Source organism: Myotis nattereri (genome assembly GCF_964212035.1).
Source record: "Myotis nattereri genome assembly, chromosome: 13".
In the NCBI taxonomy this organism is placed as follows: domain Eukaryota; kingdom Metazoa; phylum Chordata; class Mammalia; order Chiroptera; family Vespertilionidae; genus Myotis; species Myotis nattereri.
The window spans coordinates 36,257,233-36,270,731 of NC_138088.1; the positions used below are offsets into that span (position 1 = coordinate 36,257,233).

Here is a 13,499-nt window from a genome sequence, read left to right on the forward strand (position 1 = left end):
GTCCCAGCTCGTCCTTTGGGTAATAGAAGTTCATTTGTCAGACAGAGACTCGGGCCATACTACCTGGTCTGGGCCTGTTTTCCTTCCTTGGTTCATTCAAAAGACCACTGTAACGTAGTGGCTGCCATTGCAAGTCTGATTATTGCTTTCATGCTGAAGACCTTAGATACTTCCCATTACTCTTGGAAAATTATCTTGTCACCAGTTCTAAAGACCTGCACTGTTGGCCTTTCCATCTCTTTAGCCTTCACCTTTCACCATAAGGCTCCCGCTTAATTCTCTCTTCCTCAGCCCATGACCTTTGTGTGCTACCATGCTCTCCAACCCAGAGCCTTTCCACATACTCCTCCCTCCCTCTGCAAATGCTCCTTCCTCTACTATTTAACTTCTTTTTTTTTTTTAAATATATTTTATTGATTTTTTACAGAGAGGAAGGGAGAGAGATAGAGAGTTAGAAACATCGATGAGAGAGAAACATCGATAAGCTGCCTCCTGCACATCCCCTACTGGGGACATGCCCGCAACCCAGGTACATGCCCTTGACCGGAATTGAACCTGGGACCCTTCAGTCCGCAGGCCGACGCTCTATCCACTGAGCCAAACCGGTTTCGGCTACTATTTAACTTCTTAATTCCTTCCTCACCCAATCCCAGACTTCTTGGTAGCACTTATCACGGTTAAAGTTTTGTATTTGTGTGTGATTATTTGATCACACTAAAGTGTAAGCTCCTAGAGAGAGGAACCATGTCCTCTTTTTCTCAACAGTCCCTTGCATAGTTGCCTTAAAACATGTCTATTGTGAATGGGTGAAGAAGAAAACTGAATATGGTAGTGGTGAATTTCAGTCTCATCTCTGCCACTTCCAGGCTGTGTTCTTACCTGTAGATGTCTGCCTCTACACGGTGTCTTAAATAAGAACGAAGTTTCTTTTCTTCTCATGTAAAAGGCCAAGCGCCTGGTGAGCTAGGCAAGATCATCAAGGGGCCCACCCTTCTATCTTTTTTGCTGGACATCCATGAATACAGTTTAAAATTAGGGACTCACTAAAGAAAAGGGGGAGAACAGATATCAGGGGCAGTTAGCAATCTCTGCCATAATGCCTTAGAGTGGTTATTATAAGGGCTAAATACATACATAAGACTCTTAGCACAGTGCCTGACACATAGCACTCAACCATGGCTGTTCGTAGTCCTTCATTCAACAGATATCTAATAAATGACTTACCTAAGAGGCCCTCTACCCCTGTTCTTTGGAAATTTTTCAGCTCTTCATTTCGTAGTTTCTTCATTTTGGGGTCAAATTGCTTGTTTGCAAGTAGTTTACCCGAAGTATGGGGAGCACATCTCTTCTTTTCTTTGGGTAGTTCATGGAGTAACAGCCTTTTTTGCCACCGCACTGGGACTTGGCTCACCATAGCCTCTTCATGATTCCTGTTTATATAAAGTCAGCCTCCCCACAGCTAAGATAAACTCTGTGATCAGATAGAGACAGATCTGTTTTCTTCTGTGGATGATGCTATTTGGGCGTAAATTCGCCTTTGTTTGAAGCTATACTTCAACAAGCAGGAGTTGGGCTGTGGAGAGTGTAGAGGGAGGTGAGAGGGAACTTCAGTGAAAATAGAGTCGGACAGTGTGTGTTTATCCTTGAAGTTTATTTTTCTTTATTTCCTGCGAAGGCAATTGACCGAGGTGTGGGCTTTGAACTTGTCTACAGCCCAGCCATCAAAGACTCCACAATGAGAAGGTACACAATTTCCAATGCCCTCAATTTGATGCAAGTCTGCAAAGGAAAGGTATGGTCTCCTAATTTTAGGATATCTTTCAAATCCAGCAGTTTATTATTATTAATCCACTAGATTATCAAACTGATTCCTTTTCCTTAAAGAAGAAAGTTGTCATGGCACAGGAATAAATTCTCCTATTTCAATGAACTCTGTAAGCTTTAAGGGGAAGAAAATAACGAGAGAAGATTAATGTGAAGGAGGGAGAGATGTGTTGAAAGCCTTTATCTTTCCATAAGGAATTTGTAGTTTAGCCACTGAAAAGAATAGTGTAGGTAATAATTTTTTGTCATCAGTGAGTTGGATTTAGTTTATATGACCTTCTCAACTAGTTTTTAAAATGAATTCATCTTTCCTAAGATCTGTTGGGAAAACCTGTTCTGCTTATTATTATTATACATTGCCTTTAGTTTGACATGAGGGCTTTTTATTCTTTCACTTTAATTACTTACCTTGTCTTGAAAAGAAGTTGGTGTTTATAGAGCCTTAAATATTAAAATGTGAATACTGATTATTTGTATTATAAGACTCTTCAATTTTTTTGAACCTCTAAGATTAATATTGATCACTTTCTGTTTTGTAGAATGTAATTATATCTAGTGCTGCAGAAAGGGTAAGTCTGCCACTACGTATTTTGTTTTTGCTTTTCAAGCTATAAAACTTGGAAAAGTTCCTAGGGGAGAAAGTAAAATAGTACTATAATGAATGTTTATTGCATGTTTTCATTTTAACTGTATTTGCTCATTGTAATTGCTGAAGAGTAAAATCTATCCCCATTTCTTTTGGGCTTCAAGTTTTATTTATATAAATAGGTTTTTTTTATACTGTTATAGAATTCTTTTTAAGGTTATTTTATATTTTCAGAAACTTAAAAACAATCAAAATTATAAAAACTTAAATTTATGCAATTGAATTCCTTATTTTTAAACACTTAATCATCTTATTAATTCACTGTAGATGAAGTCTTTGAAACGTTATGAATAGCAGTACTCATGTCTGTGTTTTGTTTTTTCATTTTATTTTAGCCTTTAGAAATAAGAGGTCCATATGATGTGGCAAACTTGTATCCTTTTCTGAGTCAGAAGTTACTGAAATTTTCTCTTAGAAAAATTGGAATTTGAAATGATATACTTTAACAAGATATTTTTCTTAACCTTTTACTGTAGGTTTACCAATTAATTTCAAAAACAAATTACATCAGGTTCTAGATAGCTTTATCCTTTTGTTTTCTGGACTAAGGGTGAGATAGAAAAAGGAGAACAAGAATGAGGGACTATATTTAATAAGCTTAGTTAAATGAGCCTCTTTTCAAAAGCATGTTCCATTTGGGCTAAGAACTGCGATAGAATTAAAGTCGCTCTCTCAGTGTGACCAGGTGAGTTGGCATTGTCAGTTATGTTTGTGTTAGTCGCCTGTCCTTGGCTGACTCGGTTAAAATCCTTAACGACCCCACAGAGGGCTGCTGTTTGGACTCTCTGAAAGTGATGCCAAGGCTGCAGTGTCTACCAATTGCCGAGCAGCGCTTCTCCATGGAGGTGAGCAAGTTCTTCCAACAAAACTATCCAGTGGTCATGTGAGGAGCCAGTCATTTTTATCAGACCATTGCGCCATATCCACTTTTATTATCTTTCCCTGCAGAGTTCCTTTAGGGTCATCTTTTCCCAACCTGCTTTAACCATACCCAGCAGTGCTTTCTCATCTTTTGCTTCAGGCTTTACTTTCTGGAGTTTGTGGAATGAATAGTTTGTATTACAGAAATGAGTATTGAGTGCATCCTTTCAAGCTCTGCATGGATGTCCCTGCCTATATTTTGATAGGCTTCTACTCTTCCTTTCTCCTCCCTCCTCTCCAAAGGAGCACACTTTCCCTCCTGGAAATCACTGTTTTAAAGAACTGAAATGTTAACAATATGTTATGCCACTTATTAAGAACATAAAAACATCAAAGACATTGTAAAAACCCTACTAACAAACTCAAATTGTACCTCTTCACATTTATTACAGCTTGTGATTCTTTTTTTATTTTTTGTTCACATGATCAAGTATGTGCAGCCTATACATTTTTTACTAACATTTCATTTACATGTATCTTTCTCTTCACATTAATTCACTACTAGAAGCCATTGAATTTCTCATTCATCAGATGATAAAAATTAAATTAGAAGAATATGGTATGCCTAGATTTTGAAGAATGAAAATGAGGTTTTATTTTTTTTTTAGTTTACACTTTTCTGTTTTATTTTCATTCTCTTTGAAATTTTTAGCACTAATGGTAGGGTCAAGAAACAATTTACTTGGTATCACCCAGAGGAATTTAAACTTCAGAATAAGTTGCTCCGTATCGACAAAGTTATTTGGCATACACATACTAGTTAAGTTACTGAAGTCCTGTGTGTTGTGTCTAGATTTTAGTGATCTGATTTCTATTGAGAGAATTGATTACTGTACTGACTTACCATGAATTACATAATTTTGCTTTTGGTTTCAAAATGTTTAGTATGAGATTGTTGTATTATGTAGCCTAGACCCCATCACATTAAGCTCTGGGAATGACGAAATTAATCAGGATTTTATCGAAATTTTCTTGAAATTAGGGAACAGTTGGTTCACACTTTGGTTATTTTTGTCTATTTTAAATGAATGTAAGGAATCATCAAGAGTTTGGATAACAATTTGTGTTCCAAAGTAGACTAAAGCAAGAAAGGGGAACTTAAAAATAGGGAAAAATCTGAAGTTCTGCATTTACCTTAAAAAAAATAACAAAACATCAACACCCATTTTTGATAAAAACTCTCAGCAAGGTGGGAGTAGAAGGATCATACCTCAACATAATAAAAGCCATATATGACAGGCCCACAGCCAACATCATACTCAATGGACAAAAACTAACACCATTTCCCCTAAGAACAGGAACAAGACAGGGATGGCCCCCTCTCACCACTCCTGTTCAACATAGTACTGGAAGTGTTAGCCATTGCAGTTTGGCAAGAAGAAGAAATAAAAGGCATCCAAATTGGAAAAGAGGAAGTAAAACTGTCCTTATTTGCAGACGACATGATATTATACATACAAAACCCTAGAGACTCCATCAAAAAGCTCCTAGACTTAATACATGAATTTGGCAATGTAGCAGGATACAAAATTAACCCCAAGAAATCTGAGGCATTTCTATACACCAATAGTGAGCTTTCAGAAAGAGAGATTATAAAAATAATCCTGTTTACCATTGCACCAAAAAAATTAAGCTACCTACGAATAAACTTAACAAAAGAGGTAAAAGACCTCTACTCAGAAAACTACAGGACGTTGAAAAAAGATATAGAGGAAGACATAAACAGATGGAAGAACATACCGTGTTCATGGATTGGTAGAATCAACATCATTAAAATGTCCATACTACCCAAAGCAATCTATAAATTCAACGCACTTCCCATTAAAATACCAACGGCATACTTCAGAGATCTAGAACTCTCCAAAAATTCATCTGGAATAAAAAAAGACCCCAAATAGCTGCAGCAATCCTGAAAAAGAACACAGTAGGTGGGATCTCAATACCAGATATCAAGTTGTATTACAAAGCCACTGTTCTCAAAACTGCCTGGTACTGGCACAAGAATAGGCATATAGATCAATGGAATAGAATAGAGAGCCCAGAAATCGGCCCGAACCAATATGCTCAATTAATATTTGACAAAGGAGGCAAGAACATACAATGGAGCCAAGGTAGTCTCTTCAATAAATGGTGTTGGGACAATTGGACAGCTATATGCAAGAAAATGAAACTAGACCACCAACTTACACCATACACAAAAATAAACTCAAAATGGATAAAGGACTTAAATGTACGACAGGAAACCATAAAAATTCTAGAAGAATCCAAAGGCAACAAAATCTCAGACATATGCCGAAGCAATTTCTTCACTGATTCAGCTCCTAGGGCACTTGAAACTAAAGGAAAATGAACAAATGGGACTACATCAAAATAAAAAGCTTCTGCACAGCAAAAGAAACCATCAACAAAACAATGAGAAAACCCACTGTGTGGGAGAACATATTTGCCAATGTCATATCTGATAAGGGCCTAATCTCCAAAATTTATAGGGAACTCATACAACTTAACAAAAGGAAGATAAACAATCCAATCAAAAAATGGGCAACGGACCTAAATAGACTCCTTTCAAAAGAGGACATTCAGAAAGCCAAGAGACATATGAAAACATGCTCAAAGTCGCTAATCATCCGAGAGATGCAAATCAAAACAATGAGGTACCATCTCACACCTGTCAGACTGGCTATCATCAACAAATCAACAAATGACAAGTGCTGGAGAGGATGTGGAGAAAAAGGAACACTTGTGCACTGCTGGTGGGAATGCAGACTGGTGCAGCCACTATGGAAGACAGTATGGAGTTTCCTTAAAAAACTAAAAATGGAAGTCCCATTTGACCCTGTGATCCCACTTCTAGGAATATATCCCAAGAAACCAGAAACACCAGTCAGAAAGGATATATGCACCCCTATGTTCATAGCAGCACAATTCACCATAGCTAAGATCTGGAAACAGCCTAAGTGCCCATCAGTAGATGAATGGATTAGAAAACTGTGGTACATCTACACGATGGAATACTATGCTGCTCTAAAAAGGAAGGAACTCTTACCATTTGCAACAGCATGGATGGAACTGGAGAGCATTATGCTAAGTGAAATAAGCCAGTCAATGAAGGAAAAATACCACATGATCTCACTCATTCATGGATAATAGAGACCATTATAAACTTTTGAACAATAATAGATACAGAGGCAGAGCTGCCTCAAACAGATTCTCAAACTGGAGCGGGAAGGCCGGGGAGGGTTGGGGGGCAGGAGGTAGGGGGGTAAGAGATCAACTAAAGGACTTGTATGCATGCATATAAGCATAACCAATGGACATAAGACACTGGGGGATAGGGGACTGTCTAGGGCGGGGGGATAAAATGGACACATATGTAATACCCTTTGTAATACTTTAAGCAATAAATTAAAAAAAAAAATGAAGCCTGAAAAAAAAAAAATAACAAAACAAAAAAGAACTATGTAAAGCTGGGCTTTTATAGTAGCTAAACTAAATTACTTGTGGACTTCAGGTAGCATTGCCATTCACTCTAGTGTGCCCAGGATAGGCCTAGTTTATGCTTGTCCTGCAGAATTAACCATACATCTAGAGGATAAATTATAGTCACCCTGGTTTCACTTGACATTGGGATAGTATGAGACAGTTGTGTGGTGTATTCATAAGATTGCTAATTTAGCCTTAGGTTACATTGCAAGAAAGAAAGGATTCTGAGGCAAGGTCTCAGTATTGTCCCCTGCACTGATGAAGTTCCAACTGGCTTCTGTATCACCCTTAGTGCCGCATTTAAGGACAGCAGAGCCCTGGAGCTCTCCCAGAAGATGGTAATGGGTTCTTAGAACGCCTGGAAACCTTCTCATGAGGGCAATATTGAAAGCAGTGCAAGAATGGATACCTTGAAAACAGAAAACTTGGGACACACAGTAATTGGCTTTCAGCATTGGAAGTCTTGCTGCAGGGATTCAGAATTAGATGGGTCCTATAGGTTTCCAGGAACCAGTGAATAGCAGTTCTGAGGTTGTGGGGAAGGGACAGAAGAAAGAGGTTCAGGGCCAGAGGATCCGGCCAGTGGTTGAAGTTGGTGTTTTCAAGCAGCCATTGGGCCAAGATGAACCTGTTGGGCACACCTGACTTAATTCCTCTTGGACAAAATAGTGCACTCATAAATAAGCGCTTTAGAGGTAGTTGTAGATTTTCCTTGACAATCCCTGTATGTGAAAACTAAAGCCCTATACAAATGTAACTTCTTGCTATTACAAAAATAAATGTATTTTCAAAAGACTTACACTTTAGCTGATAACTATAAAGGTCTAATTTATAATTATAAACTTGAATTAAGAAGTAATTATCCATGTGATTTAAAATTAGAACATTTCTGAGATGGAACTAAAAGAATTTTGAAAATAAATGTATTTTGTTTTGTTACAAAGTGTTGGTTTTCACAATTTAATTTTTATATTTTTTATTTATTTACCTGATTCTTAGATTTTTGCTTAAACCATAGTGATATAAATAAACATCTCTAAATACGTTTTCCATTTGGTGAAATGGAAATCATTGGCACTTTCTATTTAATTTGAGGCTCTCTGATTATGTTGTCATTTTAATGACCTCAAGAGCAGTTTTGTCCTTTTTATATATTAAAATGCTTTTAAATAACTGACAAAAATATAGTAGACTTGTCAAGTTAATCCTTACAAATGAAAAGGTAACGCTTAGTTCTTTAAAATTGACTTTACTTTTATTACTTGAAATAAATAATTCTTAACTAAATTTATGTTTATTGAGTTCTTTAGGTTTTACCTCCTTCATAGCTAATGGATCTCTCCCTAGGTCCTCTCACTTCCTAAGGACTAAGTTTTAATCCCTTCACATGGTATTATAGCTCTTCCCAAGCTACTCTGCCAGCCTCATTTCTCCCTGATGTTTTCACATTCTTCCTTCACACCAGCCATGTTGTCCCCTAACCATACTGGGTTCTTCTTTCCCCTCTCTCTCTCCATGGCTTTGCAAAGGAATACTTTCTTCTCCATTTGCCCCCTCTTTCTTCCCTAGAGTCACCTCTTGTATTTTTTTATATGTGTATTTTTATTGATTCAGAGAGAAAGGGAGAGGAAGAGAAAGAGAGAAACAGAGAAACAGCAATGATGAGAATCATTGATCAGCTGCCTCTGGCATACCTCCCTCTGGTGATTGAGCCTGCGTCCTGAGCATGTGCCCTTGATTGGAATCAAACCTGGAACCCTTCAGTCCGCAGGCTGACGCTCTGTCCACTGAGCCACCCAGCTAGAGCGAGTCACCTCTTTTATGATACCCTCCTTGATTTATCCAGGCAGAGTTAATTCTTGTTATATTTGCTCCTTGTGAACTTATCTCAGTGTGTTGTAGGAAGAAGCACTGTTAGGCATTTTTATATCCTCTATAGATGACACAGTGCCTGTCCCACTGGTAGATTTTTAACACAAGTTGGCTAAATTTAAGTTGAACTCTGCTGCCAATCTGACCTAAACATCTTATAATCCTTTTTTTTTTGTCCATCATCACCAATCTGTGAGATCAATAAACATGTGAGTTTCATTTTCTTCATTAACTCAAGTATTTATTGAACACCTGTTACATAACCAGGCAGTAAATATGGTGAAATCCTCAGAGGTACATTGATGATCTAGCAGGGATGACAGCTGTGGTACATGCTGTAAAATGAAGTGAGCACACACTGGAGGCAGTACAGTTGACGGTTGTACTTGCTCTGGTGATTTATCCGTCTTTCTCCCATATGTAAAGCATCTGCTGCACTAGGGTCTGTGACTTGGGTTCTGGCTGTATAAGATGCCATGGACAAACCATTAGAGATAACCTGCCGTGCAGTTTTACCCTTGAAGTAATCCTTAGGAATGAATTAGATGTTGGTGATATATTGATGTGTGTATATTTGGGACAGGGGAGGGGTAATAACACTAAATGCCATCAGCACTCAGTACTTCATGATGGTTTTATCATTTACTAGTGCTGTCAGTCAAAGCAACATGGTGATACTTGTTCAACTACCTCTTTAAATCATGTCTGAACTTCAAGCACTGGTTTCCTTCTTTGTTTTGTAGAAACTAGGAAAACTGCTTTTGGAATTATTTCCACCGTGAAGAAACCTCGGCCATCGGAAGGAAATGATGATTCTCTTCCAGCTTCCAAAAAAGCCAAGTGTGAGGACTGAAAAGATTTCCCAGGCTCTGTTGACACTCCCGTCTTCCCTTTCATAGTCCACCAGCCACAACAGAAATCAAACCTCTGCACGATTTGCTGTTTTCACATGGAGCTAGAAATCGGTAGTCTCTAAAAACGATTTTATATTCAGGCGTTCAAACTAACAAAAGAAACCGGGTGAAGCACTTAAGACTGAGCTAAATGAATTTTGAGATAGTGTAAGAGAAAACAGAGTCTAGCTTATATTCTTGGTGTAATTGATAAAAATGGCAGGTATAATTAAATTAGATGTTTCGATATTTCAAGAGACTCTTTTGTTCATTTAAAAACTCATGCTTTTCTGCTTTATTTGATATACATTTTTTAACTTTACTACTCAAAAAGTGGTTAGTTTTATGGACTATTAAAATTTATATTAAGGGATTGGCTTTTAGTTGATCTATTTTTGTTTTAAGCCTCTTTTATTCATCAGATCGAAGTTCTTTCTAACAGGACTTGTTACAGAATTGGTGGAAGGAGAGGGGAAGTGCACCTGAAATCACACTTGGCCTCCTCCTTTGCTGCTTCTCACCTCCGTGATGTCCTTGAAAATAGGATTCACTCCTTTGACTTGGAAGCTCCTGAAAACCTGATATTGATTTTTCCTAATAGTTTTATTAAGAATATCAAAGCAATTAAGAGCAGGATTATTATACAGTGGAACCTCAGTTCTAGAACTTAATTTGTTCTGGAAGCCTATTTAAAAATCAAATCTTTTCTTTTTCCCCCATTAAAAGTAATGTAAATTGAATTAATCCATTCTAGACCCCCAAATGATTCCCTGTTTTAACCTTTCTTATATACAGTACGTGTCTAGTGTACTGTTTAATCTATAAATAAACACTTTAAAAACAAAGAGGACATAAGTGTAAAAGTGTAAATTTAACAAAAAGGAAATGAAATGTAGGGTAAAAAAACCCCCGAAAATTTAATAATAAGCAGCAACAGAAGAAAAAAACCTCAATAATATTCACAGCACAATTTCCTGAGATGTTGACAATGTGAAGTTTAACAGTAAACTGACTCATACTAGCACGTCCTCTCATTTATCACCTGAGAGACACATGAATGATTATACGAGCCATTAGATAGCATCTGATAGTATGAAAGGATTGTCTGGTTGAGAAGTGAATTGTTCAAGATGAGAGCTGTTTGAGAACCAAGGTTTGACTGCATTTGGTAGAGGTAGCCTTTTTGCAAATACCTGCACTTTTGCTATATTGATATAAATAATTCTTTAACTGAGAAAAAGGACAGAGTCAGAGAAAAGATCACTTCAGAAAGAGAAAGCTATATAACAATCTCACTTATGAATGTAGATACTTTTAAAATATTGATAAAGGGGAACCATCAAAACAGAGTATACCATGACAAGATGAGATTTACTCTAGGAATCTAAGAATATTTCAGTTCTTTTAAATGTACTTTATAATATCAATAGGTCAAATGAGAAAAATCAGGATCATCTTAATAGATGCTAGCAAGACATTTGATAAAATTTTAACTCTACTCCAGATTTTAAAATTAATCAACAACAAAAAACCTTTGGCAAAATAGAAGTGGACGACTATTTTACCCACACATACATATATATATGTTTGTATATATTGTATATATTAACCATGATGGTTCTAAAATAAAGCATTTTGACTGACTTCCGCTTGTGCAGTTTGGTGGATTAGCCTACTCCACAAAGCTGGTGGCCACTGCTACTGAACCCTCTCACCAGGAATCTGCCACCCGAGTGACAGCTTGCTTCTGCTCACACCCTGCCTGGATTCACCAAAAGTTAGGTGTGTGTTCATTTTGTCCTTGTAGTTAGCATTGTAAAATTATATAAGTTGGCTAAAAATTATGATGAACTATGAGGGGCAAAAAAAAAGAATTTCTGCTCTGACTGGTTTGGCTCAGTGGATAGAGCGTCGGCCTGCGGACTGAAGGGTCCCAGGTTCGATTCTAGTCAGGGGCATGTACCTTGGTTGCGGGCACATCCCCAGTAGGAGGTGTGCAGGCGGCAGCTGATCGATGTTTCTCTCTCATTGATGTTTCTAACTCCCTATTCCCTCTCCCTTCCTCTCTGTAAAAAATCAATAAAATATATATTTAAAAAAAAAAAGAATTTTCAGGAAAACGAAAGTTGATGCTTTTGAAAGGTTTGAAAAAGAGGAGTTATTAAAAAAAGAAGTGCTGTCAAAAAAGGTGTGAGCGGGATAACTAAGATTTGGGGGAGATCCAGTAAAAATTCTGCACTTGGCCTGCTTTACTAGAGTCTTAAGTTCTCCTTCTTTTTTAAAGAGACTGGGACTCAAAAGGCAGCTGTGGATCTCTCATCCGTGCATCCATACTCCCAAGAACAGCTTTGACCTTTCTTTAAAAGATTGGCGCACGTGAGTGTAGATTTCTGTAATTTACACGGGAGTGAAATGTTTAACGGTGTGTATATTCAACTTTTTTTTTATACCACGCCTTAATCTACTTTTCAGCCAACTGGGTGTGTGTGTGTGTCCCAGTTGCACCAGATACAATATACAATAGTGAGGACTTTAATGTTCTATTAGAAATGAGGTAAAGTTATTGTGGATGTGACTGTCTTTTTGAAAAACAAGAGAAGCAACTGGGAAAAGATTAGAAATACACGTCTCTTTTAGTTTATAAAAATGTGTGATATATTTGCAGTTGCACCGCTTTCTATTTAGGAATATGTGCTTACCCTGTTATTCAAATTACTAGGGCATGATAGTCACCAGTGAATAGCAGCCAGCGGGTTTCCTTCTAATGCGTGCTTTTGTTAGAACATGAACCACTACTGATTCAGTTGAAACAGAATGACCATACTACCTTTAATAAAAGTTCAGCAAAGAGTTCAGTTATGGAATAAATACACAAAAGCTAATAGTTTTAATTAACAATAACGTTTTATAAAATACTATTTTAAAAGGTGACCCTGTTCATAAAGACATAAATTAATAAGAAATGTGTAGGATGTCTATGAAGAAAACTGTTCAATGAAAATAAGGGATATTAAAGAAGACTGGAATACAGGGAGGGAGACATTCTTTTTTTTTTCTTGGATGAAGAGACATTATGCATCAGATTCTCCCCTAAATTTAATGAATTTAACAAAATCCAAACGAAATATCTGTATGTGTTTTTGTTTGCTTGTGTATGTGCTTGGTTTTTAGACTTAGTGTTTTGAAAGAATAAATATGAGAATAGCTAGGAAATTTTGTAGAACATTGGGAGGGACTTTTATTGCTCAATGTACAAAGAACAAGAGCACTCTAATAATTAAACAGTGTATGATTGGTGCAGAAATTCTTATAGATTCATGGAAGAGTTGGGAGTCCAGAACCTCTCCAGTTATAAGAAGCAATGATGGTTTATTTGGTTAGTGGTGCTGGAATAACTGGTTTCCTATGTGGAAGAGGCGGAACAGCATGCCAGTTGGGTGCAAAGACTGAAGACTACCTGTGTTAAAATACCAACTCACTAGTACAGGGGTGGGCAAACTTTTTGACTCGAGGGCCACAATGGGTTCTTAAACTGGACCGGAGGGCCGGAACAAAAGCATGGATGGAGTGTTTGTGTGAACTAATATAAATTCAAAGTAAACATCATTACATAAAAGGGTACGGTTTTTTTTTTTTTTAGTTATATTCATTTCAAACGGGCCAGATCCGGCCCGCGGGCCGTAGTTTGCCCACGACTGCACTAGTACCTCCTGTGACCTTGGGCAAATTACATAATCACTTCCGCCTCACTCCTTCATCTCTTCTCCCTTCCTGTGGCATTATTGCAAGGCTTAAGTAGATTAATATGTGTAGAAGGCTCAGAGAAGGACCTGTCATGTACAATGTACCTACTATTTATC

General features: G+C 37.3%; 1 protein-coding gene across 1 annotated transcript in view; it reads left to right on the top strand.

The window, feature by feature from the left end:
* RPP30 (ribonuclease P/MRP subunit p30) overlaps positions 1-11,283 on the top strand; it is a 31,745-nt gene extending 20,462 nt beyond the window's left edge. Inside the window, exons 7-11 of the mRNA XM_081104311.1 lie at positions 1,676-1,792; positions 2,364-2,393; positions 2,806-2,843; positions 3,236-3,315; positions 9,490-11,283. Coding sequence (XP_080960437.1) covers positions 1,676-1,792; positions 2,364-2,393; positions 2,806-2,843; positions 3,236-3,315; positions 9,490-9,599 — 375 coding nt within the window. The 3' untranslated portion in view covers positions 9,600-11,283. The remainder of the gene's footprint in view (positions 1-1,675; positions 1,793-2,363; positions 2,394-2,805; positions 2,844-3,235; positions 3,316-9,489) is intronic.
* The last annotated feature ends 2,216 nt before the right edge of the window (positions 11,284-13,499 follow it).